Genomic DNA, 21,460 nt, shown 5'->3' on the forward strand with positions numbered 1-21,460 from the left:
TAGTGTGGTGTGGGTTGCCCCGGGCATCGGCCCGGCGGAAGCTGAGGCGGCAGGGGCATAACAATCGAGATCAAGGAAAGGGGTGCTGGCTGGTCTGACCGCTGTGGACTCACACTTCCCCCGAGACCTGCTGGGGGTTCTTGGATGCGGGCCCACGTTCGTTCTCGTCTTGTTCTTTTACATCCCAAGTTCGATGGCCGCCGTTGTGTCGTTCATCACTGCAGCAGTGTGCCTCAAAGGACCATCGTACCGACCTCACGCCACATGGCGTGAGGTCCAAGCTCCGGGCTTAATCCAGCAGGGCGGTGTCGACAGGACGGTAGGACCATGATAGTAGACTCGATATCGACCAGCGACCAAGCCAAGCCGCTGGCTGATCCCGTCGTCGCCCTTTTAGGTAGTAGTAGTTCTGGCCCCGGGAAAATAGCGTGGGAGATGATCCCTGGCGTAGCACTAATCATTACGGATGGTCAACGAGCAATCCTCCAGGATGCTCAAAGATTGTGAATGACATGGTATGGCATCGCGCGGCGTCGCAGCAGCGCCAACCGAGAGAGAGAGAGAAGAGGGGGGTCGATGTCAGTTAGGAGCTTCTGAATGGAGGCAGTGAAGCGGTGCAGCGGAAATTCGACGCGGAGGCGACGCCATTCGGACATGGCAGCGCATGTAGGACAGGGCACAACGGCCGCTGTCTTTGGTGTCTGGTCGGCCAGGCGAGATCTCAACTATTACTACGGATACGTATGGTAGGTATCAGGACGGCGGAGGGTGTAGACCAGGGGAGGATGAAGGCCAAGTTCACCTGCATTAGTGGAGCTACAAGGGGCGATTACTGACAAGGTCTCTCTCTCACACACACACACACTCTCTCTCTCTCTCTTTCATCTGCTTTCTGCGGTTTGCTGACCAAGACCTTCTTTGTTGGAAGCAATCGCGAGTTCCAGACGCCCGACGTGGGATACAGGTAAGGCAAAGAGATTGGGACAATCTCGTAACCGAGTTTGTTGTTTCCTCCGTGGAGGGGTTGCCTAGGCATCTAGATATTGAGATGTGCTATGCCAACGGTTGGTGGGTAGAAGGGTTCTTCTTCTACTTCTTCCACTTCTTCTACTTCGTCTTCCTCTTCTTCTGTGGATTGTGGACCAGTAACAAGGGGTATGGCCGTGCGATCCCCTCCCCTCCCATGCCGAGGATGCGACCCAACGGGTTGGTTTAAGCGGGTATTTAATACGCGGTTATCGAAGCAATTTTCTGCCCGTCTCGCGATGGACATATGCAGCGCCGCTGGGAGGGGGGCGAGGAGGGGGGGGCAATGCTGGGTCATTTTTTGCTTTTGTATTCTTTTCTTTTGTTTTTCGTCTTCTCTTTCTGCGATAAGAGCTTTTTACAGAAGAAATGAGATTAAAACCAAACCGTGGTTTGTCTGCCACGCTCGTTGCTTGGCATAGGTAGAGCCGGTGGTTGACCAAGTTTGTTCATGACGATAGCAGCCCGAACTCGTCGGTACCATGTAATATGCAATCTCGGCCCAAGGGAGGGAAAAAGCCAAAATGGGGATGCAGCGGGCAATCGAAGAGGCCGCGTTCTGTTTTCTGGACCATCAAGAGTTGGGGAGCCGGCGCTGATTCGCCATGTCATTCATATTCATCAACCGGTCAATCAAGCCATCAATCGAATCAGATGAGTCGAATGCGATCAACCAGCAAATGACTAGTAGTAGGTGAACTGTCGATGGCCAAACAAGGGTCTGGATCCTTTTGGTCCCAGTACGTGTGCTACGCTGTGATCCTACAGTTCTTACTTTGCAGTCGTGGACTGGTTCGATCCTTGCCTTGCCCCTGGCTGGGGACCCCCCCCTGCAGGCCGTTACTATCGGCATCGACTGGACGTAAAGGCGTTTTGGGAGCCAGATGCGGCGTCGGTAAACTGAGGCATGCGCCGAGAAGGCAAAAAAGGAAAGTCGGCATGTCTGCCTGTGTGGCCCCCTCTCACTCTTCGCGCCAGGCGAGGCGATGCGAGGCGATGAGATGCGGTGCAGTTTGAAATTGATGCACCAAAACCCCCCCTACCATCCCCCATTCGTCGAGTCAAAGTAACCCTAAGGGGAGGTGAAGGGCCAAGAGCCCAAGGGGAAAAGCAACCGAGTTTAACGAGAAGGGTATCGAGTACACCGCAGAAACACGATGATGATTATGATGATACCAGGGTGGTTCACAGGCCAAGACATGTCTAACCGAAAAGAAAGCAGCAGCCCAACAGTCTTGCGTCTTCCCCGAGCTTACTGTGGACGTACCGGTATGCAGACGGGACGGAGCTGTGGGGGAGGACGGCTTTGAATTCCCGGTTCAGTAAGGGGCTGGATCCGAAGGGTCCAAGGTCGTGTAAGGCAAGGTACCGACAGATCAACGGGCGCTTCTCTCGTCAGGTTGGCTGACACTGAAGTACGGATACGTATCTCAGTTGGTTGCGCGCCAGAGGATGACATTATCTGAGGGACATGTGCCCGCCCCCCCCTCCTCTGCCGCTTGCTTCGATGGTGTTGATGTTGGCCGGCAATCTCTATTGCACCTCTCTTTCTCCCATTCTTCTCCTCCACCTCCTCGCCCTCCTCCTCCTCCTTCTTCTACGCCCTCGTGTGTCTGGGTGTTGCTTTTCAGTCATCTTGTCTGTTCTTATTCTCTGCACGGGCACGATCGTCGCGCAACGGCCAACGAGCTCGTCGAAGACGCCAGCCGCCACTTCCAATTACCGAGCCGGTCGAGCGCTAGTAGTCGCAAGCGAACGGGCGTCGGCCAGGCAAGCAATTTGCTGGGATAAGGCGGAAGAAGCGGAGGTATCGAACCGAAACCTACACGGAACGCCCTGGGCGGTGGACCGAAAGCAGCCCGAGGAAGAAAGGGATAAAAGGAAGCAAGAAGAAAAAGAAGAAGAAGAAGAAGAAGAAGAAGAAGAAGAAACGAAAGACAGAACGAAACAAGGCGGCAAGACTGCGACGAAGTCTGACGAAGGCGACGCATATATCGATCATCGGGTTTGGCCATCATCGGTGGAATATCATACACCAGCCGCTGCTGTGTATGTGTGTGCGTTGTCACTGTCTGTCTGTCTGTCTGTTAGTGGGTGAGCTTCAGCTTGCAAACGGCCGGCCTCGACACAATCCCTGGACGCCTGACGATCTGTTCTCTCACCGTTGATAGATCGTCCTTTGCGAAGGTCAGTAAGCTCACGCAAAGATTACATACATCCATCATTCATCCCCATCCCCAAATATGCAGATATCAATCTCGCTTCCCGCAAAATCCCCTGCACCCCTCCCTCCCTCGGCTGTCTCGTTCTCGTACGTGTAATCAACAGTAGCAGAACTGACAGACTGTGTTAACAGCCAAGAGGAATTGCAAGCAAACATTCTAGCCTCTGACGAGAAGCCCACCGCCCCCAGAGAGAAGAAACGCGAAGACAAAGGAGAAGAAACCGGAGGAGAAAAAAAAAAGGGCCATAACGAAACGGCCGCATCAGCCCATTGCAGCGGGCGCAACAGACGCACAACGCGCCTAAAACGGGTAAAGGCTCGGGGCACAGCAGCAATTAGCAGCAACAGCAACAGCAGCAGCCGCAGTAATAGCCTTCCCTTAGCGGCCCTTGCTTCCCCCCCTGGTACCCATACCCAGGTTCAGTACCCAGATTCAGTAGGTACCCAAGGTACGTGCCTACTGTACTTACCTACACCGTAGGTAAGGTACCTAATTAGGGTAACTAACTACCTACCTACACTAGACAGCAGGAGAGGCCCACATAGGTCAGCTCGCCCCACATTTGGATTGGCTCGTCTGCAGTTATCGCAGGCATTGTATCCTCCCCCAACTGCCCGATTCGAGACGTACCGCAGGCTTCATTTTCTCAAGGCAGGCGACAACGACAGGGTCTTATCTTATCTCACTTTCATCGTTACTTTTACTCTCATCATTGCCTTCGTCTTCACCTCGACTGCAGCCGGTGTACTTGCTTCACTCGTTTTCGCCGTCAGCCTCTCACTCACTCACTCACCCACTTATTCACTCACTTATTCACTCACTCGCCCTCGTCTTCCGTTTCACCTCGTCGTCCACGTGCAACTTTGTCGTGTCACGTACCATCCCGAACAACGTCAGTAGCGCAGCACAGCGCAGCGCAGCCCCGCCTCGGGCCAGTGGACGACGACGTTGGCATCCATTCGTCTTTGGCGCGCAAGAGAGAGGGGGCTCATTGTGAGCTACGGCCTCGCCTTACGCTCGTCATCCACCCCCCCCCCCCCCCCTCCCCATAGCCCATAGCCCGCCGCCGTCAACAACATGTCGGGCCGAAGCGCCTATGTGCGCAAGAAGATCACACAAACCGAAAAGGAAAAGGCCAGGGCCAGGGCCAACGCCGCTGGCATCGTGGGAGATCATGACGACCTCGCCATCCCGGATTTCCCCCTGCCCCAGCCCGGTGCCTCGTTGCCCGTCGGCACCGGCATCGGCACCACCAACGCCCGCTTCCTAAAGTTCTCGGAACCGCCTCGCGACGTCAAGTCCGGCACCCCGAGCATAGGAAGCGGCAGCGGCAGCAGCGAGGGAGGGCGACGCGACGGCACCTCCGGTCCCCTCGACGACTTCGCCTACGCCCGCGCTCGGAGACCCACCATCAAGACCGAGGACGTGTCCGGCATCGAGAAGTCGGGGCTCCGGAGCAGGTTGGACAAGACGAGCGAGGACGTGCGGAGGGGCCTGGCCAAGACCTTCACCTTCAAGCGCAAGGACAAGGAGCCCGATTTCCGCCCCGAGTCCGTCGCCACCGTGAGACCCGGCCAGTACCACACCTCCGCCCCCATGTCCCCGATCGACGACTACGCCGTCGACCACTTCAACCCCGATTCCATGCACCACATGCAGATGCAGATGCACCAGATGCAGTTGCAGCAGCAGCAGCAGCACCACATGCGCCATCACGAGATGGACCTGCCCACCTCCCCGCCCCCCGTCGCGAAGCTGCCGCCGGTGCCCACGACGCCGCCTATCAAGCGGTGGATCGGCGCAGGGAGACCCGTCCAGAGGTGGAACAAGCTGCGCAAGGACCCCGAGCTCTGGGACCCCAACGGCGACGTCCTCGTCTTCTTCGGGCACAAGGGCCAGGCGCCGCGGCCGAACCCGTCCTTCAGGCTGTCGTCGCACATCGTCGAGGCGACCGAGTCGAGATACCTCGTCACGCTGCTCCGCGAGGGCACGACGGAGGAGGACATTTACATGCCACCGTCGCCCCGGGGCGCGCCGCCCATGCTGCGCCCACACACGCGTGGCGGGGGCCAGCCGACGCCGCCCATCTCGGAAGACCTCGGCGAGGCCGACGGACAGATATCATACGAGATGTACTTCCCGGCGCCGGCCAACATGAGCAAGACGGAGCAGCTGCGGAGCCACGTTACGACGAGGAACGTGTTCGCGCTGCTCTACCACGCCTCACTCGTAGGGCTGTCGCTCCACCAGGCCCTTTCCGACCTCCACATGCGGCTGGACGCCTACATGCCCCCGGACTCGGACAACGTCGGCATGATCCTGAACTACCTGTCGGCCCGCGGCATAGACGACGTCCGCAACGACCCGGACACGGCCGTGAGCCTGCTAGCGTGGTCCGAGGGCTCCGCCGTCCGGTGGGAGGAAGGATGGCGCGAGAGCTTTCTGCACTGCGCCGGCATGTACATCCAGCTGGAGCGATGCGCCGACTTCAAGGAACTCACCCCCATCACCCGCGCCCTGTTGGAGAGGGCCTGCCTCGAAACGCAGCTCCGCGTCCAGGCGGCGGAGGAACGGCTGTCCGAGTTCCAGTACGGCGACATGTGGCCGGCGTCCGGCGTCAGCGGGCCAGCCAAGGCGGCGGCAGACCGGTTGCAGAAGTTCCTCTTCAACCATTACGCGCGCGCCCAGGGGGCGTGGCCGCCGGCGCAGGCGACGGGCCTGCCGGACTCGGATGGTCAAGACATGTGGCTGACGAGGGACGCGGCGCAGGCACTGCAGAAGGACTTTGGAGCCCTGTACGACTACCTGGTCAACCGCGACATCGTCTGGGACATGTCGGAAGCACGGTCGGGTCGCAAGTGGATGATGCAGAGCGAAAAGGACAAGGGGTTCGACGCCGACGCCGAAGTGCCCATGACTGATATCCTGGTCGAATTCGACAACAAGCTGCGGTTCCCGCACATCCCGCACCCGTACCCTCTGGTGCCCGAGTCAATCCACCCCGCGCCGGCGGCCAAGGAGACTTCCATGTTCAAGAAGAAGAGCGGCGCGGCGCCCAACAACGGCGGCCGCGCAGGAGCCCTGGAGCGGCGGGTCCAGCTGGCGTACACGGAGGCCACCAACATTTACGTACTGGGCTCGGACTTTACGCAGTCGGACCTCATCGACGCGTTTGTCAAGTTCGAGAAGAGCGACGGCATCGGCGAGGTCGACCCAGCGGTGGCCAGGCGCGGGCGGTGGGTCCTGATCTACGGCATTCTCCAGACGCTGGCCAGCGTCTCGGTCGACGCCCCTTACGTGCGGTACCGGGACAACGTGCCATACCATCTTTCCCCCCGGCTCAAAGGCACCAGGGTACCGCCTTGGAGGGGGTCTAGCACGCTAGACGAGGCGTCGCACGAGTTGTCGCACTGCTGGGTGGTGCAGCACACGTGGAACACGCCGAACCACAGCGGGGCCGACAGCTCGGGCGGATCGGGCAGCAACAGTCCCGTCCAGGGCCCTACGCGTCCTTCCGTATACCCGCGGCGGCCGCCGTCGACGGCGTCGCGGGGCTCTGGATACCAGACGCCTGGCACGCGCTCCGTCTACTCGACAGGGTCCGCGCCCCCCTTCGGGTCGGGATACAGCGTCGTCAGCGAGAGCGACACGGCCAGCAGTGTGCGCACGCCCGTGTCGAGCCGGGCGGGGACCAACGCGAAGCGGGCACAGTCCCGGGACAACGCCAAGGGGCAGGGCAGCGGGTCAGGCAGTATGCGCAGCGCCGCGAGCTTTGGCGGCATGGACCGCGGCGACGACGGCGGCGGCGCGGGGGATGCGCGGTCCAGCGCACCAAAACCCTATGACCAGTTGCTGCCTCTCCCGGGGAACCTCATGGGACCGGGAGGGTTCCTCGCGCTCGACGACGTGGTGGAGAAGCGGAGCACGCGGGGCGGCGGCCACAGTCGGCGGGCGCGGAACTGGTCCGACACGGACAACATGACGCCGCGAATTCGCGACTTTGACCTAGATGTAATCGACGACCATGAGCCATGAGACGACGGCTTGGTGCATAAACAGAAACGTACGCGAACATGTTGCCAAGATAGAAAAGAGCGAAAGAAGAGTAAGACAGACGGAAGGGGGATAATGCATTATGGGATGATAGAAGCATGTTTAGATACCATACGATGTATATGGGTCTGGGCCGCGGCAACGGATGGTCTGGGAGGCGAAAACATGGAGCGATATGGAACCACGGCATGTGAGTTCATCAAACGCGCGGATGGATGGTGGTTTTCCTTGACCATCTTCTCCCGGGGGAGGGGGATTGTCGTTACAGACACCTAAAAGTTTTTGTACATGGCTGTAATGATGTAGAAAGATACCCGGCAACTCTGTACCTTTTGAACTGTGATCGATTGGATGGCGCGTGTCTGGCAGAAAGGGATACACAAAACGAACAACGTTGGACAAAGTCGCATAGGCATGCGAGAGTGATGGATCCATCCGGCGCGCCTTCAGAACTGTGCATGTAGACAGATGATAAGTCGTTGACGGATCTACGTGTACTATACAGAGTACACGTAGACCAACATGACGAGGAGCCCCGGGCCGACGAGCTAACACGGCGAGGAAGGGGGCAGCAGTGGGTTCGGAGACGTGGTTCCCACCGGGTCGATGATTTGCGAAGAGCGGAGCGGCTCCCGGCGGGCTCCCCGGGCCAGCAGACAGTTGTAGATGGTTGTATGTAGTGTAGGGGAGACGGAGGCAAGGGAGTCCTCGTGGGGCCGCGGCCAGCGCTGTGGAACCAGCTGGATTGGGCATGGGGACTCGGGTTGAATGGGCTGTTGTTCCCAGCCACCTCATCCGTCTCCACTTGCTTGGGGGTTTTTGTTTTTGATTTTTCCTGTTTCGCGGCGGTCAAAGAAGGAACATCCACGTGATGGTCAGAGAGATTTGTGTTTGTGTGTGTGTGTGTGTGTGTGGGAGGGGGGGGGGGGGGGGGGGGAGAGAGAAAAGATGGACAGAAGCAGTACAGTCTGGAAACGAAGAAAGAAGCCCGTTCTTAGCTCAGAGTACAGAGTAGCTTCCCGATTATTCACAACATTTCGTCGAGGAGGGTGCGGTGGGGAGGTGTCGTATTGGCTGGCTGGGAAGTAACGCATTGTAAACCATCTTAGTGGGAGTGAGTTGGCGGTTGCCTTTTTACGCCCCTCCTTCCTTCCTGTTTCTCTGTCCTTCTCTTGGTCTGGACGACTGGGTGCGTCTGGCTGGAACCTTCCTGAAGCGTTGTGTGCACGACCAACACTACCTATCTTAGGTAGGTACTCTAGAAAGATACACCGTGACCTGCTGGCCGGGAAACGGAAAGTTGACCAAGTCCGCCGCGACTACCTCCGTTGTAAGACATGTACACGTAATGTGACTGTGTACCCAGCGCGCCTTCCCAGGTAGATTTACGCTGAAACAGCGTGGGAAACAATCGTACATTAAATCTTCTCTTCATTCCATCTGCGCCACAGCACCTCCCTGAGATAAAGGGTACGGTAGATTGCTACGCAGTAGAAGCATTAAGATGGATTCCTTCCCACAGAGTGCTATTTGTGAGCGGGGTATGTACCCGAGGTAACCACCGCCTCGAAAGACAACGGCCGGCACATCAAGGAAGGCAACGGCTGAAACATCATAGTCTGCCCCGGATTGCTGACTGGCGATGATGATGGCATCCATGTTGAGCGTCTTCTTTTTATCTCGTTTTTCTTAAAGGCATTCCATACTGCACGTATGTGAGATGACGAACACCCCCCTTTCAAGCAAACAACACCTCGATTCGTCCTGGTACAGGGTACCCTACTACAGTGTATTTCATATGCTCAGGCGGTACGTACTCTGACGGGCACTGGACAGGCCAGAGTGTGGATCGCCGACGTCATAGCGACTGACACAGGGAAGGCCCTTCTTCCTTTTTTTTTTTTTTTCCCCCTTCTCTTTCCCTTCCGGCCCAAGAGACAGGGAAACAGACAGACATGTCTCGGCGCTCTCGGGCTCCCGCTCTGCGACATATGCTCGGCTGTTGCTTCCACTGAGGCCGGTTGGTCTGTGCTATTGTTTGACGCCTGTTTGCTCGAGGGTAGTGGACTTCTCGACGGGTGCTAGATCTTTCTTCTAGTGATTCCTGGTCGTTTGTTTCTTCGAGTCGAGTCACCCATCTTGCACTCATTAGGTACGATACTTACCTATAGTAGTAGCCTAGGTACCCTAGGCACCTTAGGTTCTAAACCGTCAGACCAGACAAGACTTCCCGTCAAGTAACCTAGTTACCTTACAGAGAGAAGGGCACGTACCTACCTAGGTAAGTAGCTGTCGGCAACAGCATCCGTTGTCGTCCCATCTTATCAGATATTTTGCCATGTCATCGCCGGTGTTCAAGTGTGTGTGTGTGTGTGAGAAAGAGAGAGAGAGAGAGAGAGAGAGAGAGAGAAAGAAAGAGAAGGATTGGGCAGGAAGGAAACTGGGAACCACCCCACCCCTGCCACCTTCTCTGTGCTGTGCTGTGCTGCTTGCTTCTTCTTTTTTCCCCCTACTGCGTACCCAAGCTCTGCATCCCTACCTTTTCTTCGATGCCACCATCTCCAGGATCGCATCTGCACGACGCCAAGGGAAACAAAAGTATCCGCATCCGATAGACGGAGAGAAAGGAAGCGTGCTTGTCGAATACCCATTACCTACCTGGTCCACTGAATGCTACGCTGCATCTCCTCGCCTTGCTTCACCATCCATGGCTGCGATCCAGCCCAACCACCCCGTTTACGCAATGAGAGACAGAGCCGGGTTGGTTCCCCCATCGTCATCGCTCACTGCTCACCACCCAATCCAGTCCCATCCCATCCCATCCCATCCCGTCTCGTCCTGTCCTGTCTTGTCCTGTCACGTCTTCACCGAGTAATTAGGTACCGCCTTGCACCTTGCACCCTGACCTGGGACCTGGACCTGGACCTGGACCTGGACCTTGGGGGGTTGACGACGGCCTTGCCTTGCTTTTTTACGACTGCTAACCCGCCTGGCCATGCCATGACTTGCTGACCCAAGGGGCCAAACACCCGACCTGCATTGGTTCTGTTTCTGCTTCAAGCTCACTCGTTGGCCCATCCACTCTCACCCACCCACTCACTCACTCACTCACACCTGTGACCTCGTACTTGTTTATTTAACTACCCTCCCCATCCCAACCACCCGCCCGGATTCGTCTGAACAGCCTGTCTGTCTGTCTGTCTGTCTGCCTGCCTGCCCTGGAGAGAAAAAAAGTCAAAAGGAAGAGAGAGAGAGAGATAGAGAGAGAGAATAGAGTCGTACTCTATTCCATCACTCACTTGCCCTCGACAGCAAATAGCATCGCGACATCGCCATCGCAGAGCGCGCAAAGACACCGACGCGTACCGTCGCATTTGTCGCATTCACACACGTAGCAACCACCCAGGGAAACGTGCGCAGCCGCCCAGGCTAAACCGCCCACAATGTTGTTCGCCGTCTTGTTCACGGCGACCAGGTTCCTGCAAATCATCACCTTGGTAAGCGCTCTCTTTCTCTCTCACGCACTCTCTTGGGGTCTCTGTCTCTGTCCCTCATCTCAGCCTTGCCATCTCGCCGCCTCGTCGCCCACGTACTGTACAGTGGCGCGCGAGATGACAATGGGCAGAGAAGAAAGAAAAAAAGAAAAAAAAAGAGAGCTAACCGGGCTAACACGACACAGATCCCGACAATGGGCATGCTAGCCTGGTTCGTCGATGGCTTCGTCAAGAGCAACTTCATTGTTCCCAACTCGATCCTCGTCCTCTTCATCGTCTCCGTCCTCGCCCTTGCCTGGGCCATCGTCACCCTCTTCAGCTACCACCGCAGCAGCACAAACGCCCTCTTCGTCGCCGTCATCGACCTCGCCTTCGTCGGCGCCTTCATCGCCGGCGTCTGGTACCTGCGCGGCATCAACTACGTCAGCTGCACCGATCTCGCCCGCAACGGCACCTGGTCTGCCAACTTCCCCGGCTTCATCGTCGTCTCCGGCCCGCGCTTCAACCTCTTCACCAACAAGCCTTGCGCCATGCTCAAGGCGTCGTGGGTCTTTGGCATCATCAACACCATCCTCTTCTTCTTCACCGCCGTCCTCGCCTGGCTTCACGGCGATCACCTCTCCTCGAGGTACGAGCGCAAGTCCTACCACCACGGCCACCACCACCACCACCACCGCCACCGCAGCCACAGCCACAGTCATAGCCGCGGTCACAGCCATCGCTCCCGCAGCCGTCGCAGCTCCCACTCGCACCGCCGTGTCTACGTCTAAGAGCACACGCCGTGGGCCAACTGTGCGATGTGTACATCCATCGTCCAGGAGGGGAGGCCCATGCAAATTCTGGACTTTTTTTTTGGTGGGGGGGGGGGGGGGGATGGGCGGAGGAAACGAATCAAATCACGACCAACAACAACAAACAACGAGAATAAGAACGAGAAAAGATACCACGCAATGACACGATGAGGAATGGTAGCACGATAAAGACGAGGATAGGGATGCCTAGAAAGACGACGAAAGCGAAGGAAAGGATGAGAGGGGGGGTTTCTGTTTCCATTAGCGACCCGGCGCATGTAGCGGGAGGAATCCTCCTTTAATGATGATGAATCTAACGGCGTCGACTCGGAAATATCAGACATGATCTTTTTTCTTATCCGGTTCTTTCAACGCTTTATGTGCGCGGGTCTCGGTCTACAGTCTGTCAGTTGCAGACTGTCTTGATATCTTTCTTTTCCAATAGGGAGGGAGATGGGGCATGTTCGTGAATGTGGTATCGTCTCGTTCCTCTCCCTGTCTATTTTCCGGTCCCAAGTGTGCCCCCACCTCCCCGCTACGCCGTTTTGGTGCCCGGGAAACCCAGTCCTTGTTATGCTCTGCCGGTGTCCTCTCCCACCTTGTAGCCGCGCGCAACGCCGCTGCGGCCCTCCTCGACGACGGTGCTGCTCTCCTCGTCGTAATCCGTCCCGAGGCCCTGCCATGTCCTCTGCGAACGCAGGTACTCGGCGCCGGGGCTCAGAACCCCGTTGATGGTGGCCACCTCCCCGACCTCCCGCTTCACCAGGGCCGACCGCCCCGGCGCCTGGGCGCTCCGCTCCCCGTCGTCGGCCTTGGCGGCGCCGTTGGCCGAGCGGATGGGCATCCTCATCGGCCGGCTGGCCACGAGCCTGCCCGTGCGCAAGTCGTACTCGGGCGGCGCCGACTCATCCTCGTCCAGCTCTTCCTCGTCCGGCCTGGCGGCGGTGTGGTCCATCTTCTCGATGCCGCCCCACCACTCGAGGCCCCACACGCGCTCGCTCTCGGGCTTCAGCGCCACCTCCATCTCGAAGGGCGTGATGACGGGCTTGAAGAACCCGGCGTCCTCCTCGACCAGCCCGCTCTCCCAGCATCCCACGACCACCCAGCCGTCGACCTCGGCGAAGTTGGCCAGCTTGGCGGCGTTGAGCTTGCCCACCACCACCGTGTAGCTCTTCTTCCCGGCCTCGGCGATGCGCCGCCTCAGGAGGTCGATGCTGCCCAGGTAGTTGGACACGGAGAGTGTATTGACGAGGATGCCCACCACGCCGGCCGTTGCCAGCGTGAGGACCCGCGCGAACCGCCGTCGCAGCAGCGCGTTCGTCGTCCTTGTCGGGTCGTCGGTCGAGAGGCTCGGCGTCGAGAGGACGTGCAGGGAGGCCATCCGAGTCTGCAGGGCGAGGAGGAGCGCCGGAGGTGGCGCGGAGATGTGGAAGAGGGAGTACTGGGATAGGTCGGTCTCGGAACCCTCTCGGGACGCCGAGTCGACGATGCTGCGGTTCGGTATCGTGCCGGCGGGGTCGTGTGCCACTTGGGTGTGGAGTAGCTGTGTGTATCCGGTCGCCCGCAGCTTCGACGTCAGGGGAACGACGTGGTCCTGGTATGTCACGTCGGCCATCACGACGACCTTCTTCTCCTTGTCTGGGAACTCTTTCCGGAAGGCCTCGGCGGCCTGTCCGATGTCGAGGGTGTGCCGCGTGAAGACGTAGATAACGGGCAGCCTGGACGTGGGCGACAGACAGGAGCGGCCGTAGTGCACGACGACCTGTGCGTCGGCGTGCTCGGCGGCGATCTCGTCGACGCAACATGCGCTGTAGGACGTGTCGGCGAGGATGTAGACCCGGTGGCCGTCGCCGCCGCCTCCCAGCGCCTTTGTCAGCGCTTCGGCGACCCACGAGGCGTCGCACAGCATCGAGTCCGGAAACTGCAGGGCGACGCGGTTCCAGCCGCCTTCCTTGATCTCGCGCGCCGTGCGCCCAATCTCGTAGACGGACGCGAGTTCATCTTCGGTTCGCAGCTCGGTCGGCGGCGGCGGGGGCGTCGGTGTCGGGTCTTCGAAGGTGTGCTCGGCGGGCGTCGAGAGGACGGGCGCCGCTGATAGCTCTGTCATGGCCGCCGGCTGTTGCAGGGTAAGGAAAAAAAAACTTTTCTTTGGCGACGGGGGGGGGGGTTTTGAAGGAGAAGAATTAAATGTCAGTCGATGGCGGGGTTACGGTAATGGCGGGGTACCGAATTTAAGGTCAGGACAGACTCACCGACCGGTGAGCTCGGTGTAAATATTATGGGGCCCCAACGAGGGACTCGGCCCGCGGCGCCGTGGGCTGGACTGGGCGAGGGCATACGCAATTTCATCTATCCGGGTGTATTACCACGAATCGAAGCATCTGAAGGCTTGTTCGAGGCATGATTGGGAGATGAATTCGACAGAAAATGTGGCCTCTGGATTGAGGCTTCTATGAGAGTTTAGGTCACCTGCACGGGTGGGTAGGTGACTGGAGCTCATACCTCAAGGGTGAAGACATGCCGTTTATTTTGTCGCCTTTTCACGTTATTCTTTAACAATCAAAACAACTGGTGGGAATATTCTTCCATGATTCACTCAGTCGAAGTCACCAATACTTGATCACTATTTGCAAGGTCATCTAGCGCGTGAAAGGCTGACAAATTGGCTCCTACCAGGTTCGCCTGCGGATAGTAAAGATACAGAAACCGCCCCGTGTTTTATGCTGGCCCATTTTGATAGATTATGTCAGTACCTAGGTAGATGGCCATGTCTGTAAACCCGGCCAGTAGGAGTCAGTGGCGATGGCACTCTGCCCAGATATGACTTTCTGCGGATTATTCTCGGGCCACCTCGTGGCGAGGCAGAAGAAATCGGGTATCGTGACATTACTATTCTATATACATAAATATATGTGTGTCGTATATAACATGGCCTCCACACTGGTCGTCATACGCCGTCGTAGGCGTGGTCATTAATCCGTTTCTCCCTCAGTTTTCCTCTCTCTTGGCCTCTTCCATCTACCAGACAGTGAGTGGGTCGCTTAGAACAGGCCAAAGCAGTTGGCGTAATAAGTGGCAGTAGCACTCCAGTCGGAGAAGACGCCAAAAACACCAACGTCCTGGGCCAGGACGTGGAGCAGGTTGTAGACGTCGCCGTCGTTTTTGGTGACGTTGGCGACGGTGGTGAAGTAGTATCCGCCCTTGGAGCCATCGCGCAAGAAGCCGGAACGCTCGAGGGACCAGGAGACGATCTTGAAACCCAGCTCCTTGGCCTTGGTGGCGTAGATGCTGGGCACGATCTTGCCATCTTCGACGGTGACCAGGTAGTGCAGCGGGGGCGACATGATCTTGACGCCGCCAGCGGCGTACTCGGTCAGGTTGCCAACGGCGTAGGGGAAAGTCTCCGGGGTGTCGCCGCTCTCGTCGAGGAGAATGGCCTGCTTGCCAAACTCGGGCTCGGCCTTGAGCCAGTAGAGGACATCCGGGTACGAGAAGGACTGGGGCCAGACGCGCTCAGGGGCGATGCCGGCGTCCTTGTATTCATCGATGAGCTGCTGGGCATACTTCTCCTGGGTGTAGTCCCCGTCGAAAGGCATCTCCACCTCGGGAACCTTGAGCTCGGGGGTGAAGAGCAGGCCCAGGTCGTTGGTCATGGCGATGTGCTCCTTGAGGGTCATGACGGTGGCGCAGGTGGCATACAGGTCGGTGCGGTATCGCGGCGTGCCGAGCAAGAAGTCGTCGGGGTTGGTGGCGGAGGCGTTGAAGCCGTCCATCTTGCCGCAGAGCGTCTTGAACTCGGCAAGGGTGATGTCCGAGGTGCAGCATTTGGCGGTGGCCGCAGCGCCGTTCGCGGCCGGGGCGAAGGGGGTGGTGCACTTGGCATTGAGCTCGGGGATGGTGACGATGTTGGTTGTCGTGTGCAGGTCGCATTGCGAGTGACGGCAGACCAGCTCGCGGTCTTTGGTGAAGGCGACGTCGCACTCGAGGATGCCCGCACCCATACGGGCACCGGCGAGGTTGGACTCAACCGACTCCTCGGGAATCATCATGGTGCCGCCGCCACGGTGACCAATGCTCCATTTGGAGGATCTCATGGGCTGCTCGGAGCAGGACTGCAGCTTGTCCTTGAGAGGGCCCTCTTCCATGTCATTGACCAACCAATAGGGTCTCGGGCCCAACTGAATGCTGGTAATGGGCTTGTACGACGTCGGCGGCGGCTTGGGGCACGGGGAGGCACCGGCCCGGTGCGCCGCGGCGGCGACGAGGCCGGAGACGACGACGGCGTTGAAGTGCATGCCAGCGGCCGAAGGGTGACTGACGACTGACTGGCTGATGGTCGACGGGGGAGCAGGCAATGGTCGACGGGGGAGCAAGCAATGGTCGCGCAACGAAGGGGCACGGCGAGGGACGAAGGAGCCGTTGAAAGGAGGGGTAGAGGGAGGGGAGGGCTGAGGGGGTTTACAGGACCTGAGGCTGGAGGAGGAGAGGACGAAAGGTTGGCAGGATGAGACGAAGCAGGCCGAGGGGCCGGTCCCCTTATCTTTTGTAGGTCCAGCTCTCCGGGACAGGAAGCAAGATAGGGTTTCTTTGCCAAGATCAAATAGCAGATGCAGCGGCCATGGAGGAAGCGCGGGTATGACATACGCAACTGGAGATAACCAAGGCGTGGCTAGTCTGGTAGAAGGGTGGTGAGCCGTCCGACTCGGATTGGAGAGCCTGCGTGGGCCGCTTCGGACAGTATGCTTGTATTCGGCATGGCCGCGCTCACCGTCCCGCTAGCCATAGGATGATGAACCGGGGGAAGAGGTTGGGGTAGGCGGAGAGTGAGGGTGAGAGTGAGAGTGGAAATGGAAGATGGAAGTGGAATTGGGCGATGATAAGCAGTGTGGGCCTGTAGAATGCGCGGGTTGGCAGCACGTGGTGTGTGTGTGTTGGTGTGTCGGGTTACACTTGGAAGAAGGCGACAACGCGGAGAGAGCAGCAGAGCAGGGGGGATAGGAGCATTGAACGTCATGTAAGGTCAGATGGAAGGAGATAGGTAGGTAGGGATGGGATGGGAATCCCAAAAGGAGATCATGGAGGCCATATTGAAGTGAAGCGCGATGGCTACAAGTACAGAACACACAGAACGAAGGAAAGGAGCCAGCTGCTGTGGAGGGCTCTTCGTCCAACAAAAGACTGAAAGAATCAAAGGGTGATTATGCTAGAGCAGCTTCCCGCCCGCCCAAACACCTGGGTCTCACAGGCTGGCACCAAACAAACCACATTGTTTCCCAATTAAAGTTCATTACATAGGTAGCTAGTAGTACGGAGGACACAACCTAAAATCTCTCGCTGGACCTCTGGGCTCCATCTCTGGTACCCGCTAGCGGGCCTTGGCGGCCTGCTATCTCTGAGGCTCAGAGGTAGCGTGTGCCCTCGGTACGTCCCCTGATTCGCCAATTGGCACTCCAACCCCAAGCTTCGACCACGATAAGGTGTGTTGGACCTACCGTACCATGCGGGGGGTTTTTCCCCCCCCTTCTTTTCTATACCGAACCATCCGTGACTATTGGCTTGGTTACATCCGACACACGTGCTCGGCGAACCAGACGGGTGCGTGCGATGTGCAACCGACCGAGATGTTCTTTGTTTCTTTCTTGTTTTCTAACCCCCCCCCCCCGCCCCGTTCTCGGTTTCCCGGGCATTGACATTGACCTCTTCTCGCGCGCCAGCCTTGCCGGACCAGCTGCCCCGATCCCGGCGACCCGGCGACCCGGCATGCCGAGCCCGGCGTCCCCGGCCGGCGCAGGGGACGTATCGCTCGTTGCCATTTGACCCCAACTGCCGCTGCGGCGTTCCCGAAGCCAAAGCGCATGTCGCCAAGACTCCCCATATCAACCCCGCGAGTCAGCAGTTGTACTGAAAATCCAGGCTAACAGCTGCGTCTGGCTCACACTGATCCGGTGCCTGTGAGACAACATGAACAGACAACGCGGGCGCGATACGCGATGGCGCACATGTTCGTAGCGGCGTCTCTTACTGACATGCTTGGAAGGCAACTAGTGTAGTTTGATTGGGAATTCTGCTTTGAGCCACTTTGCGACAAGGACAGGATGTTTCGTCCATGTCAGCAACTCAAGAAGTAGCGCAACACATTCTCTCATTCAATGTTATGTTTTCCTGCCTTCGTAGCGTACGGGTGTTATCTGTCTTGTCCTATATGTATAGACCGCTAGAGGGTCTTGATTTGAATGAAAAGACAGAGTCTAGACCAACGACTCGCCATCACTTTGATAAAGCCTAGACTGGTTAGAGAGGAACAAGGTACGTAGACATCATCAGGGAGGCATGGTTGAGAAAAACAGAGTATTAATCTTGACTGTAAAGATATGCATTTGCGAGACACGCAACGCCGCTCGTAAACAATACAGTGTCGTCGCCCTCCTGCTCCCCCCGACGCCAGGTGTTTCCACAATGCAGACCGAGAAAAACAGAACCCTAACACCATTCCATACTTGAGGGGTATTTCCACTTCGTTCCATGGCCGTTGAATTAGAAAGTCGAACCGCTGTACCCATACTCAGTGTCTTGGATTCCCCATTCATTGAGCATAGCGAAATAACCCTTAGTTTAGGCACCGGGGTAGGCGTGGTTGGCCTTGGTGCTGTGTCCGCGCGAGCGCATGGCCTCGAGGGTGTCGAGAACGGTGAGGAACATGAAGATGGCCCAGATGAAGAAGGCAAAAGCAACGGCGGCCTGGGCAGAGCCGCAGTATGTGTTGGCGCCGCATCTGGGAGCGCCGACAAATACAGCGAGGGCGATGGCGCCGGCGAACCAGAAGATGGTGGTGATGACTAGCAAGGCGAGGGAGACAAGCTTGTGGAAGAGACGGGTCATGTACAAGGGCGTGAGACCGACGTAGGCAAGGACCAGCAGAGACCACACCGAGTTGAAGATGATGAAGTTGACGATGTCGGGGGATCGCGACCACCAGCCGCTCCAGCCGTTGTATCCGTTGTAACCGCTAGCAACTATCATGGATGTGTCAGTGGGTGCGGCGAGCAAGTTGCGACACGCCGATGGGAGCCTTACCATATGAACTCAGGCCAAGCTCGATAATGGAAAATACGGCAGCCACAATGTGGGCGATGGGGACGAGGGCGACCATGGTGTCTATAAGTGCGAGGTTGCGTCGGGTGGTTGGATGATGAGGCAGTACACGATGTTGACAGTGTATTCTCACCGCGGGTCCGGCGTACTAATTAGCAGGTAACAGAATACTGGTAGTAGAAGTAGCTGGCTGGTAATGATGAAAGGAGGAGGAGAAGTTGCGATCAAGAGAGGCAACCTGGTTGAATATGTAGGTAGTGGGCAGAGAGGCGCAAGGCCAGTTCCTTGTTTGGCAAATGGCGTCAGATGGGCACAGTCAGTACCAAAGCATCAGCGAGAGCGAAAGAAACGAAAAAGAAAAAAAATGGAAAGGGAAAAAATGGATGAAATCACTGTTTCCATGCCAGTATTGGGAGGCAAGAAAGGCGAAGGAAGTTGCAGTACCTGGGGGTACCTGAATGGTCTGCCGGTGCAGTGTACAGCAGAGGTCCCTTTTCTCTCTCCATGGGGCACTTAGGTACCTAGATGGGGAGATGGGGTAGGTAGGTAAGTACCTTGAGGCATATCTCAATACGTGGGTAGTGCGTCTAGTACAATGTACGCGCACGCTGCCCCGTACGGTCACATCACATTCTTCAAAGCAGCCCACGAGTGGTTGAAATTGGAATTGGCGATGCGTAATGAGGCTTCAAGCGCACCGCATAGCTGACAATGACGTGGTTGCCAGGATATGACCTCATTTGCGATGGTTCCAGGCCAGGGTCGACAGGGCTTTCGGCCAATCATGAGCCGCGCTAGACAAAAGTTGCCGCTAAGCTGCGCTGCGGTGCACGTAGCACAAGCAAAACCTTCAGGCTTCAGCCACGCCACGCCAGGCGGCCGGGGGTGGCGTGTGACTCTCGCTTAGGTGCTCAGGGTTCACTCTTACCTTACCTAGGTCCTGTGGGCAACCATGTACCTACCTACCGGTACCTACATACTTATCTGCACCTACCAACCACCTTACCTAAGAATGTCCATCGTCCATACTGCACTGCTATTTCAACTGGTACGGATATGGAGGCCAAAAGCTGCTAGCAGCCGTCGATGATGTACTGACTTCTTCATCCTCGTCCCGGACTGCAGGAGGAGAGTGACCTGCCTACCTAGTTGCGTGGTAGTGTAAGACCTGACAAAGTCATGGTCTGCGAACCGCTCGCTGTCTGTCGACGTCCGATTAGGTACTGAGACACGTACCCTCCGGCCAGCAAGACTCGTCTCCAGAGACCTTGCAGAGTGAAACCATGACCCCCGGAGCCTAGGGCTGGAACACAGGTAGCCAGGTCGGTAGGTAGTGCACATACACTCGCCCACACTTGGACGAATAAATGCCATGACCATCAGTTTGATTGGCCTCCCTCGTTCACCTTTAAGACACTCAACTCGGCCTACATCACCTGCCAGCCACTTACATCCAATCCTTCACCGCACTGCACTGAGGTACGCGACCCTGCATTCTTGGCCCATTGATGCAAAGACATGGATGACGGACCCATGCATCAGCATACCTACCACATAGCATCTATCTTCGGTACATACCCACCTACCGGTACCTACCTACGTAGCCAAAGTGTACATGATGCGTCCCAACCCGCCCAACTACCGGCGCTGGCAGCACCCTACTGGTCGACAGGCAGAGTCGCAGTGGCCTGAGCTGACACCGGCAAACAGTGGGTCCCCGCGCCATCTCGGCTCCGGCACCCAACGACGAGAAACGGGACGTGGCGATTACACCTCCACAGGGACGCCTACTATGTGGGTAGTATACCGGTATACCCTGTAGCTACCTACCTACCTAGGTATGTAATGGTGTACAGATAGGTATACGTCGCACATCGTTTAGGTACCTCGGCGGGTTAAGGATCCAGAGCAACGCGACCGGGGAACCACGAAAACCCTGATGACGTGTGCCCAACCTTCAGTACTGACCGCCGAGTAAGCCCATCGCTGGCCCCATCACGGCCTGCACCCCTCAGACGACCGACCAGCCTTCTTTTACTTATTCGTCTTCCCTTTCCTCTCGTCCTGTCCGGCTCAGCCCCGGGTTCGGCCGGCCCTTACGCATCCTTCCCCTCTTGGCTTTCCGCCTCTCTCTTCCGAGGTACCCTCTCGAAGCCAACGCCCCGGCTCCATCGATATCCATGCTTCCTCCCTCACGCGGAGGTCTCGCTGAACCCTGGATAGCCCTCGGAATAAACGACTGGTAGGTAATACGATGTAGCTTAGATGTTAAAAAACTACGTACGTAGTACATAGTGTAGATCTCGACGTGCCGGCACCCGCTGTCCGTTCCCCGCTGCGTCGCCCCCGCATGACGTGTTTTTTCATTCCTGATCTTGGGCCTGGACCAAAGGACGTTTTCAGGGTGGTCCCTCCTCTCCGAACCCATGGCGTTCAATCCTCACACATGACTAAAGTGCGCATCAATCACTTTGGATGAGATCGCTCCGAGACATCTCGATAATAACCAAGACAAGCCGACTGGGGACCGATGAGCCGCCACGCATGCACGAAGACACACGCGCCTACATAATCCTGAAAGCTTGCCCGCAAGCCCGTGAAGGACCAAACGCTGGCCAGCGACATTGACGGCTGCCCGACGAGAGCCGGTTCGTGAAAGCTGCGCTAGCGTCCTTGATGCCGCTCCATGGTTCAAGCTAGCGACGCACAGCACCTCATTATCTTGCCTCGCAGTTAGTGTATCCGCGTCTATCCTCGGCGACATGTGCATGAAGTGTGT

General features: G+C 57.5%; 10 protein-coding genes across 10 annotated transcripts; 6 read left to right on the forward strand and 4 right to left on the reverse strand.

Moving 5' to 3' along the window:
- The first annotated feature begins 1,590 nt into the window (after positions 1-1,590).
- Positions 1,591-2,075, forward strand: LY79DRAFT_389339 (uncharacterized protein). Its single transcript, XM_060552924.1, has one exon. The coding sequence runs from the start codon at positions 1,732-1,734 to the stop codon at positions 2,041-2,043; it is 312 nt and encodes a 103-aa protein (XP_060409655.1). The 5' UTR covers positions 1,591-1,731; the 3' UTR covers positions 2,044-2,075.
- Positions 2,076-2,129: 54 nt separating this feature from the next.
- Positions 2,130-3,686, forward strand: LY79DRAFT_566776 (uncharacterized protein). Its single transcript, XM_060558851.1, has 2 exons — positions 2,130-3,102; positions 3,189-3,686. Exons 1-2 carry the CDS (start codon positions 2,498-2,500, stop codon positions 3,355-3,357), a joined length of 774 nt encoding a protein of 257 aa, XP_060409656.1. The 5' UTR covers positions 2,130-2,497; the 3' UTR covers positions 3,358-3,686.
- A 642-nt stretch (positions 3,687-4,328) lies between these two features.
- LY79DRAFT_583180 (uncharacterized protein) lies at positions 4,329-7,286 on the forward strand (the record flags this gene model as incomplete). Its single annotated transcript, XM_060560307.1, has 1 exon — positions 4,329-7,286. One exon carries the CDS (start codon positions 4,329-4,331, stop codon positions 7,284-7,286), a length of 2,958 nt encoding a protein of 985 aa, XP_060409657.1.
- Positions 7,287-7,346: 60 nt separating this feature from the next.
- Positions 7,347-8,222, reverse strand: LY79DRAFT_389344 (uncharacterized protein). The gene has a single exon (XM_060552925.1). It carries the CDS (start codon positions 8,097-8,099, stop codon positions 7,407-7,409), a length of 693 nt encoding a protein of 230 aa, XP_060409658.1. The 5' UTR covers positions 8,100-8,222; the 3' UTR covers positions 7,347-7,406.
- A 1,326-nt stretch (positions 8,223-9,548) lies between these two features.
- Positions 9,549-10,507, forward strand: LY79DRAFT_389420 (uncharacterized protein). The gene has a single exon (XM_060552926.1). It carries the CDS (start codon positions 9,643-9,645, stop codon positions 10,177-10,179), a length of 537 nt encoding a protein of 178 aa, XP_060409659.1. The 5' UTR covers positions 9,549-9,642; the 3' UTR covers positions 10,180-10,507.
- Positions 10,508-10,747: 240 nt separating this feature from the next.
- On the forward strand, positions 10,748-11,568 carry LY79DRAFT_524503 (uncharacterized protein; the record flags this gene model as incomplete). Its single annotated transcript, XM_060555634.1, has 2 exons — positions 10,748-10,801; positions 10,984-11,568. The coding sequence occupies 2 exons, from the start codon at positions 10,748-10,750 to the stop codon at positions 11,566-11,568; spliced, it is 639 nt and encodes a 212-aa protein (XP_060409660.1).
- Positions 11,569-11,660: 92 nt separating this feature from the next.
- On the reverse strand, positions 11,661-13,783 carry LY79DRAFT_566787 (diphthamide biosynthesis protein 2). Its single transcript, XM_060558852.1, has one exon. The coding sequence runs from the start codon at positions 13,694-13,696 to the stop codon at positions 12,161-12,163; it is 1,536 nt and encodes a 511-aa protein (XP_060409661.1). The 5' UTR covers positions 13,697-13,783; the 3' UTR covers positions 11,661-12,160.
- Positions 13,784-14,597: 814 nt separating this feature from the next.
- LY79DRAFT_389474 (glycerophosphoryl diester phosphodiesterase) lies at positions 14,598-16,071 on the reverse strand. Its single transcript, XM_060552927.1, has one exon. The coding sequence runs from the start codon at positions 15,882-15,884 to the stop codon at positions 14,631-14,633; it is 1,254 nt and encodes a 417-aa protein (XP_060409662.1). The 5' UTR covers positions 15,885-16,071; the 3' UTR covers positions 14,598-14,630.
- Positions 16,072-18,201: 2,130 nt separating this feature from the next.
- On the reverse strand, positions 18,202-18,739 carry LY79DRAFT_593495 (marvel domain-containing protein; the record flags this gene model as incomplete). The annotated part of the gene is made up of 2 exons (XM_060561564.1): positions 18,202-18,602; positions 18,664-18,739. The coding sequence occupies 2 exons, from the start codon at positions 18,737-18,739 to the stop codon at positions 18,202-18,204; spliced, it is 477 nt and encodes a 158-aa protein (XP_060409663.1).
- Positions 18,740-20,266: 1,527 nt separating this feature from the next.
- On the forward strand, positions 20,267-21,460 carry LY79DRAFT_662382 (uncharacterized protein). The gene is made up of 3 exons (XM_060562813.1): positions 20,267-20,479; positions 20,564-20,655; positions 20,977-21,460. The coding sequence occupies exons 1-3, from the start codon at positions 20,297-20,299 to the stop codon at positions 21,158-21,160; spliced, it is 459 nt and encodes a 152-aa protein (XP_060409664.1). The 5' UTR covers positions 20,267-20,296; the 3' UTR covers positions 21,161-21,460.

The sequence above is a fragment of the Colletotrichum navitas genome (genome assembly GCF_030913465.1).
Source record: "Colletotrichum navitas strain CBS 125086 chromosome Unknown LY79scaffold_80, whole genome shotgun sequence".
In the NCBI taxonomy this organism is placed as follows: domain Eukaryota; kingdom Fungi; phylum Ascomycota; class Sordariomycetes; order Glomerellales; family Glomerellaceae; genus Colletotrichum; species Colletotrichum navitas.

What these genes read in the sequence shown, in the direction of transcription:
- LY79DRAFT_389339 (XM_060552924.1), top strand. Translation starts at nt 1,732, where the DNA reads ATGGCCAAACAAGGGTCTGGATCCTTTTGGTCCCAGTACGTGTGCTAC.
- LY79DRAFT_566776 (XM_060558851.1), top strand. Translation starts at nt 2,498, where the DNA reads ATGTGCCCGCCCCCCCCTCCTCTGCCGCTTGCTTCGATGGTGTTGATG. An exon ending in TGTGCGTTGTCACTGTCTGT is followed by an intron (nt 3,103 to 3,188) that starts CTGTCTGTCTGT and finishes CTGTTCTCTCAC; the next exon opens with CGTTGATAGATCGTCCTTTG.
- LY79DRAFT_389344 (XM_060552925.1), bottom strand. Translation starts at nt 8,099, where the DNA reads ATGAGGTGGCTGGGAACAACAGCCCATTCAACCCGAGTCCCCATGCCC.
- LY79DRAFT_389420 (XM_060552926.1), top strand. Translation starts at nt 9,643, where the DNA reads ATGTCATCGCCGGTGTTCAAGTGTGTGTGTGTGTGTGAGAAAGAGAGA.
- LY79DRAFT_566787 (XM_060558852.1), bottom strand. Translation starts at nt 13,696, where the DNA reads ATGACAGAGCTATCAGCGGCGCCCGTCCTCTCGACGCCCGCCGAGCAC.
- LY79DRAFT_389474 (XM_060552927.1), bottom strand. Translation starts at nt 15,884, where the DNA reads ATGCACTTCAACGCCGTCGTCGTCTCCGGCCTCGTCGCCGCCGCGGCG.
- LY79DRAFT_662382 (XM_060562813.1), top strand. Translation starts at nt 20,297, where the DNA reads ATGATGCGTCCCAACCCGCCCAACTACCGGCGCTGGCAGCACCCTACT. An exon ending in CAGGGACGCCTACTATGTGG is followed by an intron (nt 20,480 to 20,563) that starts GTAGTATACCGG and finishes CACATCGTTTAG; the next exon opens with GTACCTCGGCGGGTTAAGGA. An exon ending in CCTTCAGTACTGACCGCCGA is followed by an intron (nt 20,656 to 20,976) that starts GTAAGCCCATCG and finishes CGTAGTACATAG; the next exon opens with TGTAGATCTCGACGTGCCGG.